Here is a 27,979-nt window from a genome sequence, read left to right on the forward strand (position 1 = left end):
TGTTAACTTGCATTTTTGAGTGGCTGGGTGACAGTCTAACCCCTTTTGGACAAGTATCTTACACTTTCTGGCAGCATTTATATTTTCCAAATACTGATGAAATATCTCTTCTTAACTTTCAGTGGATATACTTTTGGAGTGTTTCTATTTGTTCATTTTTCATAACATTTTTGCACAATGTGAAGGAGAGCTGCTGTGTTCAGATGATATTGTAAAGACAGACAGAAATGGAGATACATGTTTTTAATTAGAGAGCAAGCAAGTAAATGATCCAGTCATTTCATTTGATATGATTTTTTTTTGGGGTGACTGACATAACATGTCCCATAGCTCTTCTCTTAATGTAGAGGTTTGACAGCGGGGTTAAGTTACACTGTATTGGCAAAGGTTTGTGGGCACTGTCATAAATTTCTTCTGAAATTAAGTTTTGTTAGTTAGATTTTGCTCCTCTCGCCTCCAGATAAAGCCTCAACTCTTCAGTGAAGGTTTTGCACTAGATATTGGATCGATCCCATGAGGATTTTCTCCGGAGAACACTGTTCCACCGCTCCACTGCTCCAATGGCGCCCCCGACCCCACGCCATCCCCGCCCCCGCCCCTTTACGTTGTCATGTTTTGATTTGGATCAGGTTTTGAGTATCTCCAGGCCACGCCCGTAATTATGCAAGCTATAGTGTCTCCACCAATCGGAGCTCGACGTCCGCAGGCGGTGGGTGGGGCTTTTCCAGACGTAAACCTCGCAATATGGCGACTCTCCGGAGAGAGTACGGAGTGTGGAGAGCTCCCCGCCTATAAACGACAGCAGCGCGACCTTAAAACTCGCAAAATGCGCTGGGGTTAAGGTGGACGACCCCTTCCCCGACGCTTTGAACCATGTTTGCGGAGGTGAGTGCGCGCCGGAGCCTTTGTGGGGAAGGAGTTTGCGGGCCGTTGTGGGTTAAGAAGGGGCAGTAGTAGATAGCCAGGTTCGGCTACATTGCCGTTAGCCTCTGAGCTGCTTTTCCGAGCGGACTGACAGGTAAACACAGAACCGGGAACCGGAGAAAACACCTGCAGGCATCGGATGTGGGATTACAAGGCTTAATACGACCGGCTTAAGTCATTCCCAACGCTGACAACTTGTTTAAATTAGCTTTGCTCGCTAGCGTGGCTCAGTTACTTGGTTACGTTCATTAGAAACTGGAGCTCTGACTTCCAGAGCTTCTACACACGGTTTAAGGTGGAACAACTGCAGTTACTTGTGTTGTGTTCTATTAATTTGAAAATTGGAATTGTGGTTTATAGACTCTGTTTAAGGTGGAATAACTGCAGTTGCTTCACACAGTTGGATAGGGTGTATAGAAAGTGGAGCTCAGACTTCCACAGCTTCCACTATCTGATTAAGGTGGAATAACTGCTGTTTCTCCACAGTCGTGTTGTTTATTTCTTATTTGTTACCTGGTAAGAATGAATAGAAACTGGACCTCGACGTTGAGAGCTTCCAGATTCGGTTTAGGTAGAACAAGTGCAGTTACTTCACAAAGTTGTGTTAATTTTCTTTTGTTACTTGGTACTAGCCACGTTCGTGACAAACTTCAGCTCTCTCCTTCTAAGAGTTAGTATCTTGTCTTGTTTTCATGCAGACTAACTTTAACTTTAAACTGCTTTATAGAGGTGGGCGATGATGCAGAACTTACACTGTGATACCTGTACGCTTGCCTGCAGTGTTTAAATATGCTGCATTAATTCCAGTCCCACAAGAATATTTTGTTTACTTTGTAAGGAAGGGTGCAGATTTGAGTTATTCATACGCTAACAGCTTTGACATTATCAAACAATTTATTGTGTATCACAGTAAAAACGTCATAATCATAAGTTGTCCACCTCTGATTGCATGTATTATCACTCCTGAAACAAAAACCCCACCGTCAAAATGGCCACTAAGTGAGTTTTTGAATACTTTTAAAGGTCTCTTTAATTGTGTAGAAAAATGATGTGAAATGTAAATGATGAGGGGAAACACCTGATTGGCTGGTTGTGATAACATCATTGTGCAAACAGTGCATGACTTTACATGATTGTGAAATCCTCTTTAGCAGGAGGCTGTGCTGTAACTAGGCTGGACGAGTTTGCATCCGTGTCACTAGGCCGTGACATTTGGATTTTGCATGAACAGTAAGGTGTAAAGTTGATAACATCAACAGTTGTGTTATCATAACCTTGTATAGACTTGGCCTTACTCAGGTGTGACCTACATGGTCATGCATAGACCTCCTGGGCCACATCAGGTGACCGCAAGTTAACCATTGCTGAAATACTGAACGCAGTATTTTAGCAGATGGTTGATAACGCTATGTTTGTGGTTGCTGCGGAACTCTTAACTTTACTTTCATTACTTAGAACAAACATGTGCAGTTTGTCCAAGAATCCTGAGTCACCCCAAATATTAAAACACAGTCCTATTGGCTTCTTTTCTTCACTGTTATTAATAAAGCCCCAGCCCACCTACATAGTGGTAGACCCTCTAAATGAGCTGGATCATGTTGTTGAAGAAGCACTACGTTTATAGAGCACCTATGAACATGCATTACAGGTGCCAAAAGATTAAGAGGTGCACGCTCATCTTAATCCCATTATCCGTTCTTAATCGAAGCTTATGCCAGTGTGGGAGCACTTGCTCATCAGGTGTGCAAGGAGACGCATGCATTTACATATCGAGGCCTTGCGCATTGTACATTGTTCGCAACCCACTGATTAATGGCATTATGGGCTATTGTTGAAGCGTATTTATGTATGATTGCTGTATTGTTGTGAAAGGATAGGGTCTCCTGTTTAGATGATGGCAGGCTTCACAAATGGACCCCAGTACAGCAGAGCTACTGTTCCCTCATTCTCTCTTGTCTCTCGCTCTCATGTGTACACACACAGAGAGGACTAATCGCAATCTCATTGCAGCTAAGAACCATCTTTCATAGTTTGTTGAGGAATGTATTATGGTTCATTTATTAGAAAGGAATCCTGAGGTCAGAATAGTTTCTCAGTTTTAGTTCTAAGTTCATACTGAACAGTTTTTTCTTAAAAACTGTAAAAAAGTAAAAAAGCAGAAACCTACAAGCCTTGTTTTCCCAGCAAAAGTAGGCCTAGTGTTGATAGTGAGGGGTTTCCCAGTGAGTTATCAATACTGGCGTGTTTAAAACAGTGCGGTTTTGCAGTACAGCTGTAAATCTATCTTGTGACTGCAGTTATATTTGTATTAATTTACAGTCCATACACTGATTCTGCTGAGTGTTTCTGCCCCCCACCCTCCTCTGTGAGAAGTGAGTGACATGGGGTTGTGTTCAGAGTGCAGGTTAGGACTCGATCCAGCATGTTCAGAGAGGAAGCAACTGCAGTAATCAGCTTACGAGGTGTCTCTTAAGCATGATCTGCTCACACTGTGTCATCACTGGTCACATTGTGCCGTTAATCAGGAATGCTCTATAAAACCGCTGAGCATATGGGCTGATGTTCTTTGTCTCTATTACTTTTAGCTTGACTTTACAATCCTAGGAGGAACAGACACTGCTTTTAAGGTGTCGTAATATCGCTCGATTGTAGCTTAGTTTGCATTTGTCCAACAGATTTTGAGGTCATAAGCAGTCTTGGTGAAATATAATCTAGTCTAAGGTACAGCGCCACTTATAATAACAACATAGTAGTATTGTGCTGTTATTATGTCTCTGATGGTGCATCCTAATGTCCAGAGGAGTGTAATAAACCTAGAGTGTGAGACTTTCAGTTAATTAATTAGTAGTGAACTTGGAGAAATCTTGTTAGCTTTTTAGAGTTTATATTTAGGATTACAGAGCTTACAGTTTACACAACCCCCATGTTGGAATTTCATATTCATGTTTTACTAAGCATAGTTATGTATCCGCCCTCACATCTTCCTCTTCCACCTCCCAGTTCTGTTTACCAAATGGGAAGAGAGCCAAATAGACCGATGTCTATCACTAGATGGGCTTATGCTGTACGTATCATGCTCTTGTTTAAAGAAAGCAGGTCAGACTCACTAATGAGTGAAGCCTTTTTGACTGGCAGTGTGCCGTATAAGTTCAGGAGCGACATGCCACAGAAACGCAGCATAACACACAAACTATTCACATTGCAGACAGTGTTTTGCGCTGCTGCCTGTTTTGCAAATAAATGCATTCAGAATATTTTAACATGGAATCTGAATGAGTATGTGAAATTAATTACTGTTTGATACGCACCTCTCCAGAATGATGATAGGTATTTAATAACTGTGTTTTGTTAAATGCTTATTGGTTTTAAAGGAGTGTAGTTGCATTATTATGCTAATAAATTATAATTATATCAGTGGACTTTAAATTACATTAATATTGTTTATCACCTTTTTTTGGGGGACATATCCCCATATGATCACAGAAAAGGGCTGTTATTACAGCTCTCCCTTAAAAGAGCCTGAAGGAGGTGCAGCATGTAGCAATCACTTGTATTTGAACTGGATCACCATGGCTACAGATTATTAATGTTGTTATTTTTAAGACTATTTTTGATGATATAGATAAGTGTCTAAGAGTATATATCTGCAAATCAAGTGCTGTTACACTTAAACTGTTACATATAAAATTACACACACTTGTGCCAGATGTGATCGCAGAGATACACCAAAGATGACACTGATTAAAATAAAATGGGTTGAGTTTGAGTGCACCGTTTTTTACAATAAGTTTGAGCCAATGTCTGTTTGATGCCAGACTCTAGTTTGCTTTGTTTTTGTAATCAACTGTGAGTTTCTGCTCAGTGTTATCTTGTTTTCACTGGCTCTGACTCTGCCATGGGTGCCTTTCAGTCATTTGCATTTTGATAAGGAGACTCTTGATAAACATTCTTCTGACCACGTGGAAAAGCTTGTAAGACACAAGGCAAGGGCAAATCCAAAGCTTCTAAAGAGCCGTACTTTCATTCGGCTTGGGATTTTTTTTGTCTCCATTGTCTGCTTTGGTCTCTCACTCTGCGGTCTGAACAGTCGAGCTCACAACGGGGTAAATATGTCAGGCTGTCTTGGGCCAAGACCTTGAGTCCCCATTTGTTTTATCCAGTTAAATTTGCCTGGATACAGTACAGGCCTCCCTTATCTGCCCAGTTTCCCCACACGTCTTATCTGTGTTGTTTAAAGCAGGGTTATATTTAAACGATATTGTGCTGTTGTTTAGACTAAACCTGCAATTCATAAACCCTTTTAAGCAATTAAGCCGATTTGATCCTACACTTGTAGACTGTCGCCTGTTTCGTATTTCCCTGCAGCTCCTCTCTGTCTTTTTTGAACATGTTTCTTCTGTCTCAGCATAATAAACCATGCTGTTTGACTCCCACCCAGTTAGTCTAGGGGGAGATCAAACCCCTGTGAAGCATTTCAGCGAGAAGCCCATGACAGGGCAGTCGTGTGAAGGGAAGATGAATGGAGCAGAGTGTGCAGCAGCATGGGAATTTAGCTGATAAAAAGCTTTATCGAGCCGCTTCGTTTTGCGGAGTGAGTCACTCCTTTCAAACCAAGTCTGGAGCGTCAAGATGAATATGATGCCGTTCCTTCAGAATGGGCCTCGTCTTGAAATCATTAAAAAGTAAAACACAACTATCTGAAGGGAAGCCGTACTCCAGGAAACTGAGTCGTCGTCCAGGGATTGCTTTTCTTTCAGCTAGAGATGGCACAATACGTGTTTCTGTTTTAGATATTGATGCACGTTTGACGTTTTCAATACAAATTTGCACTATTCCAGGAAAAAGTAGGAAGCTCGCGTAAACTAGTACAGAGTCTGAATTTTGAGATTAATTAGGCCTAGCTATATTTCTGTAGAGTTTTACTGAGCTTGGCAGTTACCTGTTTATTTGGTTTCATCTTGTTCAGTATTCCCACCCTGAAAGGATTGACTATTTTGTTTTTCTGGACTAAGTTGTACTCACACTTGGCCCGGCTGAAATTTACCGTGCCGAATTGCTGTGGTTCCCACTCCCCACTCCTTTGCTGGCTTCACTCACACTGTGTTGTTCCAAACCTGTGCTGGCTTACATCATCAGACAGCAGCTTTTATTTTGAAAAAGTGCCTTGGCTTCTTTCTTGTATTTTTTTTTGTACACACAGCACAATGGAGTTCAAGCCTGTATTTTATGGTTTATTTGGAGTTGTTTTGTCAGCAGTGACTCCCTGCACTTTCACATGTCTTACCTTTTTTGTTTAATCATACTGCATGTATACAAAGTTATTTTTTTTATTTTTTTTTTTTCTTTAGGAGGCTGGATTTTAACAAATATATCAGCAAATGCTTCCAGCAAACCCTGCCGCTCGGCCTTAGACAAAGTGTATATCTATAAGTAGACCAGAGTGGTGTTACAGTGAGTGACATTACATACACGTTCCTTGCCTGAGCACGATTAGCACTCAGACTGGGTCCAACTGAACTGTGCCCAGGCCCGCCTCCTCAAGTAGGCACGGGAAAGGTTCAGCAGAGCACTCGCACTAGTCAAACGATCTGGACGTTGGGGGTTAAACATGTCTGGGCACAGTACAGATTGCCTGTGACTACTCTCTCTGTTATACAAAACACCTCTTCTCAGTTCCAGCATGTTCTCTAGACTTCACTGTGCTCTTTTTCACTCTGGGTTTTTGTATGGGAGGCTTCAAATGAAATACGGATGTAGGTTCCCCATGACCTATTCTGAAAAGCTCCAGGCAGTGAGACCAGACCATGGACCTGAGCCTTTTTTGCTCAGCCTCACCCACATACTGCTCATAATGCATTCAGATACTGCACTAATAATAACCATACATCGTGGCGATTGTGAAAGAGAGATGCCACTCGATTGTTCTGACACATGCAGGCATTAGCTCGAATGACTGACTCAAGCTTCCGCCCCAGTCGGGTTTCACTGAATAGTAAAGAAATGCCAGTAACGGTAGTGAACAATCAGAATATCTACCCGTCAGCAGTCAGAGCAGCGTTATCGAGGATACGTCTGCTCTCTTGACACCTCGTAGGCTTGAGTTATTAATATGTTGTCTGTGCGCTTGTCTGATTCGAGATTTCCTGTCCTAGTGTTACCTCACGTTCCTTGAACCATGACTTGATCGCTTGGTCTTTGACACAGTCACTCTAAAACACTCAGACTTTTTTTTTTTTCTTGCTCAAATGCCTGTCAGCTCCCAACTCCTCTTCCTGTCTGGCAGGTTCTGTTGTTGTCAACAGCAGATCTTTCCAAATCTGCAAGGGAACTAATCTGATCTGAGCTAAAAGTAGTAGTAGTAATAATAATAATAATAATAGTAGTAATTTTCAAAACTTACAGATAAAGTGGAAAATAAATTATGGCGTTTTATACCGTCATTGGTATGGATGGATGGATGGATGGATATACCGTCATTAGACCAGCATATAATTTTTCTTCATCATTAAATAGGACCATAACATATTCAGTGCCTTTGTACATTATCTGGCTATCTGAAGCCTACCAACCCACAGATTGTGAAACAAGTCTACCCAGTCAGTTTTTTTGTTGTTGTTGTCTGCACAAGTTAGAAATCATGAACTCTTAGAAATGTCTTTGAGACTTTGGAATTGTCCTGCATCTTCGTCTGAACCTCTCCAATCACAGCTCTGGACCTTCTTTTATGTCAGAGGGCCAGTACGAGCTGAAATGGAGCAGAACTATGATGTCTTGTGGAAAAAAGAGCTATAATATGTCACCGTTTTGTGGTCAAAATATTTGAAGCTATATATAGCTTGCTATGATTGCTGAAAAACAGCAGCAGAGAGTGTTAAACATAGAACAGGTTTGTTTCTGGTATTTAGTGCCAGTGACCCCTGAACAAAATATATGTATATTTGATGCATAAACACATTTCTACAATTATTTCAGTGATTGTGCTTCTGGCAAAAAAATGTTGCATTTTTCATCTGCTAAGTTCTGGGTCAGGAGGACGCAGTGACGCTACAGGCCGGAGCACTGGTTTTCCTGCCCTGACAAAAACAGGAAACCTGGTGACTGGACCTGGACACCCCCCCCCCCTCCTCTCTCTCTCTCTCTCTCTCTCTCTCTCTTTTTATATCCCTTTATCAAAGTGTTCATATTTAGTTCATTCAGACCCAGCAGCCAGGCACTGGCCATTCAAAACAGCCTTGATACACCAGTGTTTTCTATTTTTTTTTTCTGTGGTGACCTTTTCTGACTTTTCAATTTACAGTTGTCTGTTTAGAAACAAATATAAAAGGAAATAAAATAATTATATATTTTCATCAATAAGTATAAGACTATTTTAAACAAGTAGTTTCATACTTAACTTTCAGTGCCTATAGGAAACGACTGCTGGTTATGTTTCATTCAAACTAACCCTCGCTTTCAGTTCTTCACTGGGCTTTGTGTATATTCTGGGCATCACTGACATGACAAGCTTTGGCTCCTGTTCTCAGATCAAAGTAGCTTAAATTACCTTGACCCTGGTTCAGGTGATATTGACACAGAGCACAAGAGGCAGCCCTTATTTGCGCTGTGCTCATCTGAGTGTGTGGAATCAGGGTGTTTCAGCAATGTGCATCTTGACCTTGGTTAATTCTGATGTCTCACAGTATTCTCTTGTAAGGCTGCTGTATGATACGGACTAAATGCTGTATTGTGATTATGTATCTACACAATGGAATTCCTGCAGGCTTTGTATTTAAAGGTGTGTGTGATACGATGATGTATATCCTTATTGGGGCTGGGCGATATGGCCAAAGATTTCTATCACGGTATATTTCTTAATTTCAGTCAATATAACACAATTATAATATTAATATGGACAATAGAAAAGCCAAAGAAACTTTCAAGAGAAAACAAGAAATATGACATCAGCATGAAACATAAATCTCTTGGCTCGATGTTAATAGCTTTAAATTAACTTTAAAATTGAGTGCAATCGGTTGGTAGCAGCACCCTGTAATGAATGTCAGTCAGTTAGTGCTGCACGGTATACAATACTAGAAAAGTATCTCAAAACTGTCATTAAAAACAGTACAAAACCCCATATAATGTGTACGGGTATTTTAAGGAATGTAAGAGCGATATTTCCACTGGGTGCCACACGGGGACAGTGTGCGCTCGCAGCGCTTTGCCTACACTCCCTCCCTTAAGGGTTTGCCGCTAGCTTTAGCCACTTTTCAGACCTTCTGCGAGTTATTTAAAGACGTCTTTCTGTAAAAACCTTAGGTACTTTTTAATAGAAAAGTATCACCGGTAGCAGCGGGAGAGACGGCTCTCTCTTCACAGCTTCTCTGCTCCAGGAGACATGGCAGCTCACACAGATCAGAATGCAAAAAGTGCTGCCGTTTGCTTCCTTTTATGTTGAATTTATTTCTTTTACTGAACTCCTGAACTGAGATCAAATAATTGATTGTGGCGTTCAGCTTTATTCAAACAGTAGACACGTCTCATGAATGTACGACACGGGGCCGAAGGCACAATTGGACCCAGAAGTGGTGAAACGTCGTGTGGCATCACAGTAAACAAGCAGCTATTTTTGCCGGCTGCCCTCAGCTTGTAGAGAAAGTACATTATTTTTCCTGACGTTTTAAGTTTTTGCGATGGCATCATTTCAGTATTGGTATTGAGAAAGTTGAAAGCTGTAAATAATGTATATTGAAATATTAAATTTATTTATATATAAATAAATTTATATATTTGTTACGGAAAAGTTTTGTATTGTAATGTGTTGATACTGAATTATTACCCAGCTCTAATTGTTATTGTGAAAGGTGACATAAGAACACTAATATGTTACCAAGACAACATAACACTTGATTTTTTTTGTTATTTTGTCTATTGCAACTTATAAAACTTCATAAATATTAACTAATGATTTTCATAATTAATTTCATTTTTATATATTTTCATAAAATCATTACATTAAAAGACATAGCTAAAGATTTTTTTGTTTATCATTGTTATATCATGTCCATTTCCTGTTTCATAAAAAAACAGCTGCAGAAACAGAATCTGGGGCACATTTTTTTTTAGAAACTTTTTAAATTCATTAAAATAGAAATGCTAATGTTTGTTGCAACATTGCATGCAATTTACAAATGTGTGCATCCCTGTTTGACAATATGCATGTTAATCTTCTTGTCATCTTTTAATGTGTTTTCCAGGCCAGTCTGTCCATCTGGGGATGGGGAGGTCTAGGAGTCGTGCTTTTCCTCATTACATTCGGACCCTTCGCCATCTTTTATCTGGCATTTTATATCTTCTGTTTCGTTGGCGGGTGAGTGGACAAATGCAGACGAGGAGCTCTACTCTCAGCAGGACTCCTCCATGTCTGCCCAGCATCTTGGTTCACAGATGCCCTCTATGAATCTGAATAAGCTTATCTTTACTCCTGCAGGGGCCACTGGCTGTGCTTTTGATAATAAGCTTTTTATTTCTTTCTATTTAGGGGCATTGCTGTCACCTTTTTATTTGGAAAGACAAACTCAGAGAAACACCTAGAGAAGTGTGAACACTCCTACCTGCCTCCCACACAGACTGGCATAGCAAAGGTACAGTGATAATCACAATAAGACACATGTAAGCTGTAATTCTGCATCCATGAATGGTGTTTGATGCCACAGAAGAAGGTCATTTTACAGTTATATATACAGGAAACATTGAAAAAATAACAATGCTTAAGTTGACTTGACAGATCTAAAGCAACCTTACAATCATTTCCAGACTTTGGAGGAGCTAAAGCTGGAGACAAAACCAATAAAGATCGACCGGCGTTTGACAGGATCCAACATCATCGACGAGCCACTACAACAGGTACATTCTGCTGAAGCAGGAAGTGCAGAGTCATGCCTTTGTGGAATGTTAAGTGTCAAAAGCACCAACGTTTGGGGTGATGATGCAGCAATAATGAAGCATCACATGTCCTGTGAGGCAGCCACACATGTGCACACACTTCTGCTAAGCGTATAGTGCAGACACTTCACTTTCTCACTGGAAAGGCTCTTTCTCACAAAATGCAAAACTGATGATCTAGAATGTTACCACTTCCTTCCTTGTTTTTGAATGCAGACATATTTCAATGCATTTTACTTTTTGCATCACGCTGCTGATCAGTGTAAGAAGGAATCCTACAGCATTGCCCTGCTCCATTACCATAACATCTGTGTAATTGGGAGGTATAGTGGGCAGATTCTCTGGAAAAAATGCATTCAGTGTGTTTAGGGGACCATCAGTGGGTCCATTGTCCTTCACTGGATCATGCACTTTAGATTGGCTGTTTTTTACAAGGTTAGCTGTATTTTATGTAAAGAACCGTTTAGGACGGAAACAGACACACTCTCAAATACCAACTCCATCCTTCTGGTGAAAACATGCAGTGCTGTCACAATTAGTTATATTCATTCATTCGTTGTCTGTAACCATTTACCCAGTTCAGGGTTTGGAGCCTACCCAGAATCACTGGGCCCAAGGCAGAAACACACCCTGAAGGGGGCGCCAGTCCTTCGCAGGGCGACACACACTCACATAATTACTTACACATTCACACCTACGAACACTAATCCACCTACCAACATGTGTTTTTTGGACCATGGGAGCAAAATGGAGAACATACCAAACTCCTCTCAGACAGTCACCCGGAGTGGGTTTCAAACTGACAACCCCAGGACCCTGGAGCTTTGTGACAGCTACACGACCCGTTGCACCACCATGCTGCCCACAATCAGTTATTAGTTCTGAAAACATTTACTGGTGTTTTTAATGATTAATCAATTTGACTATAAAATATACATAAAGGAGAATCCTTCAAATTAAATCAACTGCAAAATTATGTGTGAACAAGATGCGTTTCCAATGGGTGTTTGTGAAATGTTCATTCCAGAGAAATTAAGAAAATGACTGTGGTGGCGACAGACACCAGACATAAAATCCAATAATCTGATTTAATCATGTAATCACAACAGCCCTACTTCCTTGTGCCTTGGACAAACACCTCAGAGATGCAGCTGCATGATGTGTTTTTCAGGGCTTATGCAATGTGTCCCACATACGTCCACTCAGCTTAGACAACAGGAATCTCTGAACCTACTCCAATTCAGCATCAGTTTAAATGTAGTTACGTCTCCTCTCTGACACAGTCCAGATTCTTGGCCTCCTGCCACCAATCTCCATGAGAACTTCCCCATGATCGAGTAAAAACAGATAGTGATCTGCCAGAGCGTCATGTTGATCAGCTTCTGTGTGCACTAGTGACTTAGTTAGCGTAGGGACCCCTAGTTCCGGCCACTTGTAATTACAATACAATAATGGAAATCTTAGCTAATCGTAAATAAATAGAAGTACTTACTCAAATCAACATTTTTCAGGAGTCAAATATGTGTAGATTAACGTCCAAGACCTGCTTGACTTTGAAAGATAAACAAAAGCGTTTTTATCTAAAAACATATTAAGTAGGTGCCAATACTGCTAAGATTATTGGTGCCCCCAAACTTCGGCCACCTCCCCTGCTTGTGACAGTCAAACGAGACAGTTGCTACCACATTCAGTGGTTTTAAGAGATTCACAATGAGATTACGTTTGCCCTGTGTTGTTATCCGTACTCTACATGTAAGGATTACAATGGCGGTAGATTTTCCCCCTCAGAGAAAATGAAGCTAACCAGTAAGCTAACTTTTACACCGAGGGAAATATCTGTCACGAAATGCAAATGTGTTGTGTTCCACATGCAGTTTTGCACACAAAAGAATTACAACACTGTTAGAGATACTTAAATATTGTTTAGATATGTGATTTCTTGCAAGACTCATGTTTAAATGCCCTATTAAGGCTTGAATTTACGTTTTATTGTTTTACCCAATGCGATTGGCGAAGAGAGAGAGCAGAATTGCACCATATACGGCAGTGGCCAGAATTAGTGGACGGCGGAGTTAGGGGAAATGATGATACCTGACTTGAATCTCTCTTGTTTTCATCTGAATTAGATGAATGATTTTCCTGACGCCCTGATCTGCTCCTGTCTTGCTGCAGGTGATCCAGTTTGCTATGAGGGACTATATCCAGTACTGGTATTACACCCTCAGTGAGGATGAATCCTTCCTTCTGGAGATCAGGCAGACGGTGCAGAATGCTCTTGTCCAGTTCTCTACACGGTACTAACTACCAACTTTTGAATCTAAAAAAAAGGGACATTTTTTTTTTTGGCAGCATTTCAAGTAGGAATACAGCCATGTGGATTTTTGATTTATCTGCTGTATTAAAAACTGTGTAAAATGTCAACTTTGAAATGGTTCCAGGAGCTCAGCAAATGCAATTTCCCCATGCAACACTATACATGTGTATTATTTGCTATATGTGCCAATAAAGGTGTCATAACAAAACCTTTACAGAAAAGAAAACAGTGTAAATTGTTAACATATCAAGGCAGAATGCTTTAAAGGTAAGTTTATTGAAACTGAAGAAGCTTTGTGGCCATGGGTATGTTTACTCTGCTGTGACATAGTCAGTTTTTCTTTCTTAGAGAGGTTTTACAGTTTAATACATTCAACAAAACACAAGCTGTAGATGTGGGTGTAGCTATTAGTATGTATTCTTTGGCAGTGACATTATGCATATTTTTTTTTTCTTCAGGTCCAAAGAGGTGGACTGGCAGCCTTATTTCACCACCCGACTGGTGGACGATTTCGCCACCCACCTCCGCGTCTTCAGAAAGGCCCAGGAGAGGCTGAACGAGGGAGAGGACCCCAAACAACGTGAGCCACGCTTTTCTTGTATTTTAAGAAAACATGCCATTTCGTGGTGACATTTTGAAGGTAGACTTAGGAATGCTTTCTACTTTTTGCTGTAAACTGTATGTTCAGTGGTGAGTGGAAGAGCTAGAGACCTCAAGACTGGTACAAAATGTTTAGCTGATAAAATAGCCTACAAGAATAGACTTGTTTTCTGCTGCTGCATGGATCTATTTTTGGGTCTTGGCCCAGGACAGTGTCTTTGGTACCATTCCAGAATTTAAGATCCGTTTGTCCACTCGTGTTTTTCTGTTTTATAAAAGGTATTGCCTTAGTTCAGGACTGTGTGAATGTGTGTACAATTTCTCATCCTTATTTCATGGTACTGTGCAAAAGTCAGAGACCACATTCAGTTTGTTTATATAGAAATCAAATGACCTTTAATTAAAACTTCATCATTTCCATCAGTATCATTGAAAATAATCAAACATTTGACAACAACTATATATACTTTAATCCAATATCATATTTTCTATATTTTGTGTGCTCAGTTTTTCAAAGAAATATGCAGGAATTTTTGTACCACCTTAAGTTTATGTTGATTTTTCTGCTACACAGGATGTTATTGAGGTCTAGGCTGTGTGTATTTCCATTTTATTAGCAATTGCACACTCCTTACAGACCCATAATGTTATTGTTTCTCACAGTAGGAAGCTGGACAAAAACATCTGTGTTTGGTGTTTTTTTTTTTTTTTTTCTTTCAAAATCTGAACACGACTGTAGCTTAGTTTATTTGCCTGAATGTCCTGTCATCTTCAAGATGCTGCTTAGGAAATTGCTAAGGAGCTTTATGGACATGTGATTGTATGAAGTTTGTGTTCTACCTGTGTCTGCGTGGGTTTCCTCCAAGTGCTCCAGTTTCCCCCCACCTGTTGGTAGGTGGATTGGTGACTCAAAAGTGTGTGTGTGTGGCCCCGTGCACCCAGTGATTCATGGTAGGCTCTGGACCCACCGCAACCCTGAACTAGATAACGGTTAAAGAGAATGAGTGAATGATTGAATGACCCTTATAAAATATCGTCGCCTTTAATACTGTGACTATCTGCACTTTTCCGGTAGTAAAATGTAGGATATGTGTTTGTAAGTTGGCTCCATCATAGCATTATGTAAATAGCTTTGGAAAAAAAAAACATCTGCCACATGAATGGATGTTGATATACGTTTCTCTGCTGCAGGTGATTCCCCAGACGAGCTGTTGGACGCGTTCTTTGAAGCTGAGGTGGAGATGGAGAGGAAGATCTGCAGGGACATGGTGTGTACCTCCCCCAAGGATGAGGAAGGTGAGACACATTGGTGATACACAGAGAAAGCTTAGGTTGGGATGTCTGGTAATAATGAGATGGGCGCACTACCTCCTTTACAGCAAAAACAGCTTACTTGATCACTTGTTTATATACAACATGCGGTTTTCTGAGTTACTCTTGTTTTTATCTGGATTAGCCTTGTAGCTCTAGACAACCCACTTCACTGATCTCACATCTATAAATCTATTTAAAGACGCAGTCAATTATTTAATTCAGTATTTCTTCTTTACATTATGATACGACTGTTATAATGACACCTAGAGGCCTGTGTGCATCAGCTGTATGTATTAAACTGGTATAAAACATGACTCTGCAGTCTAAGGAACATCCTCTATGGAGTGTGAACCATTTTAATTCAGAGACTTCAGAGCAATTTATCACTTTTCTTTTGTGGTTTAAAAATTGCGCACTCTTGCCCCAGGCTTCCTGCGAGATCTGTGTGAGGTGCTGCTGTATCTGTTACTACCTCCTGGAGACTTCCACAACAAAAACATGAGATATTTCCTCAGGGTGAGGCTAAATCTCTTACTAAACACCTAGAAACGGTGGGGATACTAGAACATGTACACTAGCATTTGCAATTATTTAAATAATGGACATTTCTTTGTAGGAAATTTTGGCAAGAGGAGTTCTTCTACCACTGATCAGCCAACTGAGTGATCCAGATTATATCAATCAGTTTGTCATTTGGATGGTAAGTCTGTCTTCTCTGATGTGTGGGTGGTTTATTATTTTGTTCGTGAAGCATCGCAACCTCAACAATATTAGGATATCTAACTTTATAATCAATAACTGAAGATACAGATTTGGAAAAATAGCTGTTTACTTTTGATCTGTGTGAGAGATTTCCCAGATAGACAGAGATGATTAATAGATGATGACTGTTACATAACAGTTGAAGTTGAACAGGTGGAGTTGTGGGTTCGATTCCCGCTCCGGGTCTCTGTCTGTGAGGAGTGTGGTGTGTTCTCCCTGTGTCTGCGTGGGTTTCCTCCGGGTGACTGACTGTGAGGAGTGTGGTGTGTTCTCCCTGTGTCAGCGTGGGTTTCCTCCGGGTGACTGTCTGTGAGGAGTGTGGTCTGTTCTCCCTGTGTCTGTGTGGGTTTCCTCCGGGTTTTCCGGTTTCCTCCCACGCCAAGCCTTGCTATATATTTTTGAGGTGTTTTGCATCACATTTGTTGAGATATTATCACTGTTTGTTTAGCTTATGTTTTCATTAGGGCTGTCGTGAATACTTTTTATTTTTTGGGGGGGGTTTGGAGCTTCGGCCGGGATATTCTGCAAATATTAGAATACTCGGAAAGTGGAGTGGCGTATATTGTTGTCATTAACAAAATTCGCTTCCATCCCCTGCTTTAATATCCCTCTCTCCAGGCTGTGCCTTGGCTCAAAACCCAGCTCGCTAAATAAGGGCACAGAGTATACACAAGTTAACCAGGTTGTGTGGAGGTGCTCTAATTTCAGGCACAAAGCTGACAAAAGTTTGCTGTTGGTTTGCCTTTGGTATAATATCCCCACACACGTGAGGAGTTGATGCAGTTTGGGTGTGGACCTTGGCCATTCTGATTTGTTTTCTTCTGCCTTATCTTTCTGGATTGGGAATTCAGACCATAAAGGTTTAGATATGTGAGTGTGTAGCTGGGCGTGTGTGGTGTGTTTGCTTTTATCCATGCACGCCTGTATGCTGTGAGCTCATGTCAGCATATGTGTGTGTGCTTGTGTGTAGATCAGAGACTCCAGCTGCAACTATGAAGCCTTCATGAACATCCTGAAGCTGACTGACAAGCCGGCCGAACTGGAGGCCGTCAAAGACAAAGTACTGGAAGAGCTCCAGTACCTGCGCTCCTTAGACACTGCAGGAGATGGTAAACAAACACACACACACACACACCCATTCATATTCTCTCTCTCGCTCTCTCCTTGACAAAAGCAATGTGTATATTGTTACTGTCAGGGAAAACACCTCGGCTCCAAAATGGAAACTACACTTTGAATCTAATTTAACAGAAGTTTGCAGGTCATTTTGAACCATTTTATTAAGCCAATTATCATGAATGTTCCCAATTTCTATTTCATCCTTTTACATTTTCCTGCAGATATCAATGTGATCAAGAATCAGATCAACAGTTTACTGTTTGTGAAAAAAGTTTGTGAAACAAGGATACAACGGCTACAATCAGGAAAGGTAAGGATATATTTAAAATGAATACACTAGCTGAAGTTTAGTGGGTCACTGGACCGTCAGGCGGGAGCATATCTGGAAATAATCTGTGGTTATTTATGCTTTTCCAGGAAGTGGATACTTTGAAGCTTGCAGCAAATTTTGGGAAACTGTGCATAATCCCACTGGACAATATCTTGATGCACAACATAGCTCTGCAGTTCTTTATGGGTGAGTGTTGCACATCTGCAATTCACAGGTTCGATCCTTGTGTGGAAAAGTGTGTCTTAATATTTGCACAGGGGACTTTGTTATATTATTTGTTATATATGTTATATTTTAGAGTAATGTCTAAGCGGTTGAATAAAAACGTGGTTTTACCCGAGGTCCTCACACTTTTTTGTATAACAACTCTGTACCCTCTCTCCGCCTGTGTCCAGACTACATGCAGCAGATGGGGGGTCAGGCGGACCTGTTCTTCTGGCTGACGGTGGAAGGTTACAGGGTAACAGCGCAGCAGCAGCTGGAGGTCATGCAGAGCTGGCAGAAAGACGGAAAGAAGCAGAGCAGCCAAACCAAAGGCCTGCTGAAGGCGGCCGCTCTGGGCGTCTATGAGCAGTATCTTTCAGACAAGGTCCTCGTGAAGTTTCATTTTTTGTTTTTCTATTATTTCATCAGATTTGCCTTTATTCAGAGTCCTTTCTGCACTTAACAGTAGTACGAGTAAACTCGAGGTTTTTGTGATGTTGGCCACTTGAACTGTTATTGTACTGTAACTGTAACTGTACTGTGCCGTACGTGGTAAGGCACCATAGACCACATATTCAAATCTATTGAAAATATGCAGTTTTTAATATGCTCATTTGTAATCACTAGTTTTCCCATTAATCGTATAGATCCAGTGTAAAAACTAAGCCAGTTTCAGGTTTTAAGCATGTCTCTGCTATTCAGGCACTTTTAGGATAAGGTAGAAATGATGCAAATGGTTTTTTAACCTTGTGCACATGTCCCCTGTTTAATACTAATGAGTGGAAAGGGGATTGAGTGCCCTTTTTTAATAAACCTTAATTTTGGCCTATGTAAATAGCTTCATATTTGACACGTAAAGTCATTAGATGTCCTATATACGGCAATATTGCTGTTTGAAGAGCAGCGTGTCCTGCTCAAATTGGATTAGTGCATTTAGGAGACCTGCCGGCTTGGGATTTGTTAAAATGAATTGAAAAGGTTCAATCTTATGTGTTGAACCTTGAGTATTAGCTTTGTGAGAGGGAAGGAAAGGGTGTAGAGATTAACAGATGCTTTCCTGTCCTCAGGCCTCCCCCAGAGTGCAGTTGGACGAGGCTTCTCTGAGCAGACTGGCTGAGAAACTCAACAAAGAGGATCCCACCCCTGAAATCTTTGATGACATCCAGAGAAAGGTGTCTCTCTCTCTCTCTCTCTCTCTCTCTCTCTCTCTCTCTCTCTCTCTCTCTCTCTCTCTCTCTCTCTCTCTCTCTCTCTCTCTCTCTCTCTCTCTCTCTCTCAGAATTGTTTCTGGCTTGTAACATCAGGCTTTATGGACTACATGTCTTACCCTCTGCTTCTTGCTCACAGGTGTATGACATGATTTTGAGAGATGAGCGGTTCTACCCGTCCTTCAGGCAGCATCCTCTGTATGTGCGCATGCTGGCTGAGCTGGACATGCTGAAGGAGCCCAGTTACAGAGGCTCTGATGATGGAGATTTAGGTAAGAACGATTTGGGCGCTTATTTGACACGAGCCCCTGTTCCAGTTTGATTTGCAGGGGATGTTAATTGTCAAAGTTGCTACAACAAAAGCAGACTTGTAATAACAGTGCAGAGTTCCAAAGCTCTTTTTTTTTAATCCTTGCTTCTTTTTATTTAGAGTCTTTCAACGGGTCTCCAACTGGAAGCATCAATTTGGTTGGTGACATAACTTTTACAGGATTTTTTCCAACTGAATCATGTTTTTGCTGTTTCTAAACCATGTGTGTTTTCTGTTGTGTTTACTAGTCCTTGGATGACCTCACCAGCGCAGCCACAGATGAGTCCTTGCAGCTTCATGCTTTTATCTCTGATACTGGTATGTTCACGTCATATATTTGTAGATTGAACCTCCTTAATTAGATGATAGTGTTGGTATTATTATCTGCTCTACTCTCCACTCTGCTGGGCAAAGAAAAACAATTAAAATGGCTTCTGTTTTGATTTGAGGGAATAGGTCTTTCTCTGCAGCGCTTCCCCTCTTCCTGCTTTAGCCAATTCTTTATATTTTCCACCTTCATATTGTTTTTTATAATTTATCCTCTACATCAGTCCTTTCCAAATACTTTGCTTTTCAAATCATTTGCTGTTGGTTGTTTTTCTTCCTTTCCTCCTGTGTGTACTTTATTTTTTTTCACAGCATTTTTATTTCATCACCTTTACCATTTCTTCTGTTCTTCCTTTTTCTCCTTTTACGTTTTCCCTGTCCTCTGTTTTTTTTGTTTTCCATGTCCCTGTGGTTTGGCTTGTCTGTTCCCACATCCACATCTCCTCACCACTGTCTCCACTCCCATATCTATCTCTCTTTCTCCCCTATTTAACTCTTGCTTTTTTTCTTCTCTCTGCTCTCTCACTGCCGCTCTCTCTTTTTTCCCTATTTTTGTTACCTTTTCTTGCTTATTTTTTTCTCTTCCTCTTCATCTTACACTTTCTTCTTTCTCCTATATTTATTAATCAACTTTCTGCTCCCTACGTCCTCTCCTTTCTGGCCTGTACTGTCTCTGTCTTCACTTTCTGCTGTCTTTCCTGATCCCTGCTTCTACCATTTCTCATCTTTATTCTCTCTTTCCCTGGAATATGTTTGTCCCGTGTGCTGCCCACCTCATTTATCCCTCTCCACCTCGTCCTCCACCTCTTCCATCTCCACCCCTTCGGCTTGTGCTGAGTAGTAGCTGATGCTTCTCTAAACCAACTTCCTGTGCCAGGCGTGTGCAATGACCATGGAAAGACGTACGCTCTCTACGCCATCACCGTCTTTCGTAAGAACCCAGACGGCAGTGAGGACACGTGGAAAACGTACCGCCGCTACAGCGACTTTCATGACTTTCACATGCGCATCATCGAGCAGGTGAGAGGGCCAGGGTGTGATAAGTCACTAGCCGTTATACTGACCCTTTAGACATTCATATGTTGCAAATATTTAACACGGCTGCTCCTATGGGAGACCCACCCGATGGCACCCAAACTGAGCATTTTAATTAGTGATTACTAATATTTACCAGTATGATAGTACTCATTGAATATTGTTTTATTGACTCTAGTTTGAGAACCTGAACTCTGTATTAAAACTTCCCGGGAAGAAAACATTCAACAACATGGACAGGGACTTTCTGGAGAGGAGAAAAAAAGACCTCAATGCTTACTTGCAGGTAGGCTCACTTTCTGATTTAAACAGATTAATGAACTCTTTAAAGCCTTAGGAAACCTAAACCTGTGTTTTCTTTCTAATTGTAACTTTCTAAAGGTAATCATTTCCCTCTGGGCCCACAATGTACATGCACAAAATTTGTCCTACGAACACCTTCCCAAAGTCAAATATCCAGTATTTCAACAGTATTTCTCTCATTTCTGTATAAATAAGTTACAAGGGAATATAATAACAAACAGAAATGCTCAAAAAGTTTGGAATAATGTAGTTACCATTTAACTTACATTACAAATAAAGTAAAGAGGAAAGAGATTGATTTTTTTTTTTTTTTTATGTATTTAACGAGTATTTGGACTTTTAAAACCCTCCCTGTTACTGTTAACAGCTGGAACTACATGTGATATCCTACCAGTTTCTTTAATAGAGTAATTCCTAATCTGTGATTTAGCGTAAGTAAATTTCACTCGGATGTGGACATGAACAGTTCATGTACTGTACGTAAGAAATACTTACATTTTTCCTAGATTTTCCCTCAATATCCGCTGTAGCAGCCATAAGCCTCCTTGAAAAAATTGCCAAGTAGCGAATCCGCGAAAGATGAACTGCGAAGTAGCGAGGGATTACTGTAATGTTTTTGTTTTCAAATGTGAAGTTGCCATATTGGGGATATTTGTATATTGTTTAGACAACAGTAGGATATTGGTGGCATTATTATTGTATGTTTTTCAGCTCCTTCTGAATCCAGAAATGGTAAAAGCCTGCCCCATGTTGATGCCCTATGTTCAAGACTTCCTGGAGAACAAAGCTTACAGCAAGGGCAAGGGCGACTTTGCCCGGAAGGTGAAAAAAGATCCTAACCTCTATCTGAAAGACCTCAAATAACCATCTGTACTGTCAACATTTCCAAGACCACAGCACATAGAATCCCATGTTTTCAGTTACAAATGGCTTAAATTGTCTTTTCTAAATAAAACAAAAATAGACTGAAACAAATGTGTTTAAAGTCCAGAGGAAACCCACGCAGACACAAGGAGAACACACCACACTCCTCACAGACAGTCACCCGGAGGAAACCCACGCAGACACAGGGAGAACACACCACACTCCTCGCAGACAGTCACCCGGAGGAAACCCACGCAGACACAGGGAGAACACACCACACTCCTCTCAGACAGTCACCCGGAGGAAACCCACGCAGACACAGGGAGAACACCCCACACTCCTCACAGACAGTCACCCGGAGGAAACCCACGCAGACACAGGGAGAACACACCACACTCCTCACAGACAGTCACCCGGAGGAAACCCACGCAGACACAGGGAGAACACACCACACTCCTCTCAGACAGTCACCCGGAGGAAACCCACGCAGACACAGGGAGAACACACCACACTCCTCTCAGACAGTCACCCGGAGGAAACCCACGCAGACACAGGGAGAACACACCACACTTCTCACAGACAGTCACCCGAAGCGGGAATCAAACCCAAAACCTCCAGGCCCCTGGAGCTGTGTGACTGCGACACTACCTGCTACGCCACCATGCCGCCCATTAGTAAAGTTATAGGACAATAATAATAATAATAATAATAATAATGTAATAGACATTGCATGGTTAAAGCAGTAGTAAAGCCTGAATTGTATTTACTATTGTCTACTCTTATACGATCTTTATCAGATTAAGGAACTACAAGCTACAGTCACTTCTTCATTTATTTAACCTTTTAATATTGTAGATGGACACCTTTGTGAATCCTCTTCGAAGCTCCATGCGGAACGTGTCCAACGCTGTGAAGTCGCTTCCCGACAGTCTGGCCGAGGGGATGACGAAAATGTCCGACAACATGGGCCGCATGTCCGAGAGGCTCGGACAGGACCTTCGACAATCCATTTTCAAGGCAGGACACTTGGTCTTAAAAGTTATTTTCTTACTATTAATTGCTTATCTAATTTTGCTTAGAATTATCTTGTGGAAAATAAGTAAATAAATATCTGTTGTGCTCCTTAGGTCCCGCCCCTGATGCCAAAAACAGACCCTGAGCACTGCAGAGTGTCTGCTCAGCTGGATGATAATGTGAGTGACCATACTGCCCCCTGCAGGATTATCAATGTAGTGCTTTTTTATTTATTTACTTTGGGAGATAAATTCACTTAATGCCCTCTATGAAAATGCTCTTTTTTTTTTTTTTTTTTTTAAATTGAATTCTGGAACGTAGATACACTACATGTTACTGTATTTACAGTATGTTACTACATACGCTGGTGGCACTTTTTACCTTGTCAGAGAATGACTGAAACTCGGAGTGTTTAAAAAGTCTAAAAAGACTAAGGTGCTTTGTAGACTTTCTGTATACTGCAGTGTTGTAACAGTTGTGTCACTGAGCAGTTCCTGATTAATGGTTGGTGTGCCCTTGTCTGTGTGAAGGTGGATGATAACATCCCTCTGCGTGTCATGCTGCTGCTGATGGACGAGGTGTTTGACCTGAAGGAGAGGAATCAATGGCTCAGGAGGAACATCAAGAATCTTCTGCAGCAGCTCATTAGAGCCACCTATGGGGACACTATCAACAGGTACAATGTATAAAGATGTACATGTGTGCAAACACTTTAGAAACTCAAGCTCGAAGCCTTTTATATCTGCAGTACATCTACATGAAAATGCTGATTTAACTGTGTTGTTATTGTAAACAGCAAATGGCAATTTAATGTAGTTAAATGTATTTCCAGGTGAATGTAAAGATATATGTAATTCCAAGCTGTTTAAACCATTTTGTTGGTCCATTCATAATCAGATTTATGCAAAAAGTAAAAAAAAATATTTTCAGTTTATATTAAATTGGAAAGTGACGAAAAAGTAAATTTAGTTACAGTAGCAAGGATTTATAACTTCTTCACTAGGATTTCATTTCAGTTTGTTTTAAAGGTCATTAATAGGGAAATTGTTTTTCTGTGATATTGCAGGAAGATTGTGGATCACGTTGACTTCATGACTTCTCCTGAACAAGTGGCTGACTATGTGAAGAGGTTTAGGTAAAGTGCTGTGATGAGTTTTTTAAAGAATTAAGTTTTGCTTCTGATTGTAAAAACGTAAACACTCGTCTTATGCTCATAACGTTTCCTTACAGGGATTCCTACTGGCCGAATGGAATCCTGGCAGAGACGCCTCCGCGCAGAGAGAAGAGCACCCGCATGAGGACGAGAGTAGCTGCTAAAACCACCCTGCTGGGGATCATGCCAGGTGCGCTAACCTCTGACTAACCCTTACGATTTGTGCTGGATTTCCAAAGCCTTAACTGCTTCCCTTCTTTTGTTTTCTTTCCTCACAGACGAGCTAAAGCACATCATTGGGGCAGAAACCACACGGAAGGGCATCCTGAGGGTCTTCGACATGTTCCAGCACCAGCAACTGAACCGGCGTCTGGCCTACGTCTTCCTGGAGGGCTATCTGGAGACCATGTTCCCACAGTACAAGTTCCCCGAGCTGTTTGTCAAGCTGCACTCGCGTTCGCTTCGCATGCACGCATACTCGCAGAAAATCCGCAGCCTCCAGAAGAGGTGACAGACCCCGCCTCAGCCACTAGGAGGCGCCACTCGCAGAACAGGAGGGACCGGCCCGCCAGAGAGGATGGAACAAGGTCCAGGGCAGGGGGGCGGTGGGATGGACAGATGGATGGATGGATGAGTGGATTCGTGTGCATGTGTACTGTGTAAGGAAGATGGATTGCACACCCCTGCCATCTTCTCCTCCTGGTCCTTCCCCCAGAAATCATCCCTGTTCTCAATAGAAGCACTGTATCAATGCGGCTGTAGCATAGCGGACTCGTTTTTTTTTTTTTTTTTCCTTTTAAGCATTGTGGTGCGTTCATTCAAACACTTTCACATCTGTACCACTGAGACTGCAGTGCCTGACCTGTAACGTCAGCATTTAGTATTTTTTTCTTTTTTTTTCTTTTATGTTTTGTTTTGGGTTTTTTTTTAATTTGGGAGAAAGTTGCAATGTGGGAATATTCCCAGTGGAAAGTAGCGAAGGTCAGCCACTGTTCCACAGATGTGTTGTTGGCCATAAGATGTACTGTATGATTTTTAAACAAGCTAACGGAGATTGGAAGGGGGGAGGGGTGGGGGGGCCCTGCTGATACTGCTTAGTCTTACACTTACTATGCTACATTGCCACAAACTTAAGGGTAGCTTTAGGTGAAGACGTATCATTTAAGGGATCTTGGCAGGCTGGGTTTTAATCGCACCATATGTCACCTTTTACCAACTGCAACCATTTCTACATATGACACGTTTATAAAATGATTTAATAACCAAATATATTTGCAGCACTGGAACACAGAGTGGGGCTGAGAATGCAGACTTTTCAAATATGATCTATAATCGTGGAGATTAAAGTGTAAACCCAAGTTTAAAGCTAAGATCAGGTTTGAAATGGGATGGTCCCATGGGTTACAGCATGAACCAGTGAGTGTTTGACAGCTGACCTGGTGGGAGGCATCTGTGGGAGGAGAAATCGTACAGATAGATGCTTTAATACGCTTTAACGAATGTACCTGTCCCTAGCAAACTGTTGTCTGTGCTTGTCCAGGTGTGGGTTTTTTGTTTTAGTTTATTATTATTATTATTTTTTGTTTTTTAAACGAAAACTCAGTTCAGACACTGGGGTGTGTGTGTGTGCACATGTACACATTTTAATTTTTTTGTTGCTTTTTTTTTTTAAACCCAGTACACTATCAGAAATGAGTGTAGCACTACAACGCAGCCCTGTCGAAGTCAGAAGTGTCTGCCAGTGCCAGTCAGTAAATCAGCCTTAATTCTAAAACCAAGACGCGTGCTATAAGTAGCTTCCCTTATATCCTAAAAAACAAAAATGAAGTCGATAACACTTTACTAAAGAGCAGTGTTCTTAAGGATTCCTGACTCCCGTATAAGCCTTTCATAACACCAGAATTAAACGTATGTAGAGCTTTATAGTTAGTTAATTCAACAAGCATCAGTTGTCTTATACTTTACTGAAATTAAATGTAGGGCTTGCACAGAATTGTCAAGTAGTTGCTTCCTTACATTGCTATAAAGTTTAGTCGGTGTAGAATTTATGACCTTGCTGCATAAACCACAACACGTAGGTTTCAAAGTAAACGGTTATTGACAATATATATAAAAAAGAAATAAAATAGATTAATTAAATACGTTAATGCTGGGTCACCTCAGCGCAACAGAGCAAAATTCCCTCAGAAATCACGTGTAAAAGACTTTTTAAAAACAAAGTATTCAGCTGAAAAACAGGTAACTGGCTGAATTCCATATTATAAACAAATTAGACGTGACCAAACTATCTTCCGCATTTTTACACTGTTACAGCTACAGGACGCGGGTTGTAATTGATGCTGTAGTGGTGCCGTATGACACCTAACAGTTAATTCATTATCACTTTTTGTTTAATTCTGTTTAAAATTAAGGCTTTTAAGGGTCATTTTAAGAATAAGTATTCAACTTTTCCCTTTGGAGTGTTCAAAGCCTGTAAATTCCAGTTCAGGTCGGCTTTAGGGAAATGGCATCAGAGCCGTGATGAATGTTGTCATGGGAGGCTTATGTAGGTATTTTATTGCTTTATAAAAATGCTGCCCTTCAGTACAGTGTTGCTGAAAATTGCACACACCTGCTCAGAGCATTATTAAAGATATCCAGACTTTTTCCTGAATATGTGGTTTGTTTTTCGTGCAATATTATTTCTCTTTAATGCATGTGTTTGAATAATTGTATTCAGAAGCTAAAACTATTTGAGAACTATAAAAGTATCCAACAATATTATTTAAAAAAAAAAAAAAAAAAAAAAAAAAGAGATTTACTCCAAACCTACATTCCGTTGTTGTAAATTGATCAGTTTATGTGAAGGACTTGTTTTATAAGTCTAGCTTTTGCGTTTTTAATTTTGTCTTATTCCCGGTGACCGTTGTGTTTTCTCGACAATGGATTTCACTCGTCCGCGCATGGCTAACCTGCTCTGGGAGAAGGAGAGCATACGGTATTAGATCAGTAGGCATTGATTAGTACATGGAGGCGTTTTCAGGTGCTGGCTGGTAAGACCTGTGGCTGACGTCAGAGTTTTGGATGATGTTGTTGTTCCTTATTTCCTGCTGTAAGGGGTCCTGTACGTGTGGTCCCACTGAGTCTGAATGGGACGAATACTGTATATTTATATCAAGTCACGAGTCATAGACTTTTACAGCATGGGACCTGGTTACCCTTCAGCCCAAATGGAGGAGGATCCATTCATGTCCTCTGTCGACGTCAGGCACCACCCTTTATTTATTTCATTTCCAGTCAAAACAGCCACTAAGTTCAGGTTATTAATTTTGATCATCAGAAAGATGATGCAAAATTTGAATGCTGTTTTTATTTAATTCTTTTCCTCTCTGAAGCAGACGGTTTTGCTGCTGTTACCAGGTCTTGCATGGTTGCTAGGAGTCCCATGTTCTTTGTGAATTTTCTCCTTCCTGTTATCATCTCAAACAAATAACTTGTAATCAATAGCTGTTTTGACTGGAAAAGAGCTGAAAAGATGGTCTCTGACTTTAAGACAGAAGATGTGTGGGTTAGTGGTCAGCGCAGTGGATGCGAATGCAAAATGATTATTTGTGAATTAAATAGCACTTAATTTTAACTTTCTTCAGAAGGGGATTTTGTCAGGTTCTGATAGAATTCTCTTTCAGCATGCTGTGATGCCATGTGGCTATCGTTTGCTGTGATTGGCCGGCAACGTGTGGTCAGAACCGCTCCTGACTCTTGGTCCATAAGTGGCTCGTGTCTGCTGCGAGTGGCTATTGATCAGCTGCAGCCTTCTGTGATTGGTTAAACTGATGCTCCGCAGCACCGGCGTCAGCTTTAGCCGCCCGCCTCTCTCTTACTGAGTGAACACACTCCAACTTACCTTTGGACTCAGTCTTTGGCTCTCTGCTCCCTTCTGTTTTTTTTTTTTTTTTCTGTTTTATAAATCCCCATACATATGAATCTATGATGATTACTTGTGCATATCAGTGTACAGTATGTGTCAACAGTGTGCCTAAATGTACTGTCGATTATATTTTCTTATTTTTCTTTAACAAACAAGAAAAAAAAAAAACAAATCAATTTGAATGTCACGGTCGATCTAACAGACTGAAAAATGAAGACTCAAAGGGTTTAGAGTGTTTGCATCATGCTTCTACGATATTCATTTTGAGCAGCAGAACTGAGTATAACACTAATAAAACTTTAACTCTGACTAACTCCCCGCACACTGCGTGCTGTCGTTTGTAATGAATCCGGGAAGAGGTCATTA

At 40.9% G+C, this 27,979-nt stretch overlaps 1 protein-coding gene across 2 annotated transcripts; it reads left to right on the forward strand.

The window, feature by feature from the left end:
* Positions 1–746: 746 nt before the first annotated feature.
* On the forward strand, positions 747–27,926 carry snx13 (sorting nexin 13). 2 transcript variants are annotated; one of them, XM_066674643.1, is made up of 26 exons: positions 747–885; positions 10,161–10,273; positions 10,445–10,547; positions 10,720–10,809; positions 13,021–13,142; positions 13,621–13,742; positions 14,954–15,058; positions 15,504–15,592; positions 15,693–15,776; positions 16,809–16,947; positions 17,179–17,267; positions 17,375–17,474; positions 17,684–17,877; positions 18,560–18,664; positions 18,840–18,972; positions 19,131–19,168; positions 19,259–19,328; positions 20,179–20,357; positions 20,551–20,658; positions 21,387–21,497; positions 22,395–22,556; positions 22,667–22,732; positions 23,084–23,229; positions 23,620–23,688; positions 23,784–23,896; positions 23,985–27,926. In XM_066674643.1, the coding sequence occupies exons 1-26, from the start codon at positions 874–876 to the stop codon at positions 24,215–24,217; spliced, it is 2,895 nt and encodes a 964-aa protein (XP_066530740.1). In that variant the 5' UTR covers positions 747–873; the 3' UTR covers positions 24,218–27,926. The 2 variants fall into 2 exon arrangements, with proteins under 2 accessions (XP_066530740.1, XP_066530742.1); XM_066674645.1 differs by having other exon boundaries at positions 20,215–20,357.
* The last annotated feature ends 53 nt before the right edge of the window (positions 27,927–27,979 follow it).

Source organism: Hoplias malabaricus, chromosome 6 (genome assembly GCF_029633855.1).
Source record: "Hoplias malabaricus isolate fHopMal1 chromosome 6, fHopMal1.hap1, whole genome shotgun sequence".
Lineage (NCBI taxonomy): Eukaryota > Metazoa > Chordata > Actinopteri > Characiformes > Erythrinidae > Hoplias > Hoplias malabaricus.

Bases quoted from the DNA above. Each gene is read 5' to 3' on its own strand.
- snx13 (XM_066674643.1), top strand. The intron at 10,548-10,719 runs GTACAGTGATAA...AATCATTTCCAG, and splicing joins CACAGACTGGCATAGCAAAG to ACTTTGGAGGAGCTAAAGCT. The intron at 22,557-22,666 runs GCAGGACACTTG...TGTGCTCCTTAG, and splicing joins TTCGACAATCCATTTTCAAG to GTCCCGCCCCTGATGCCAAA.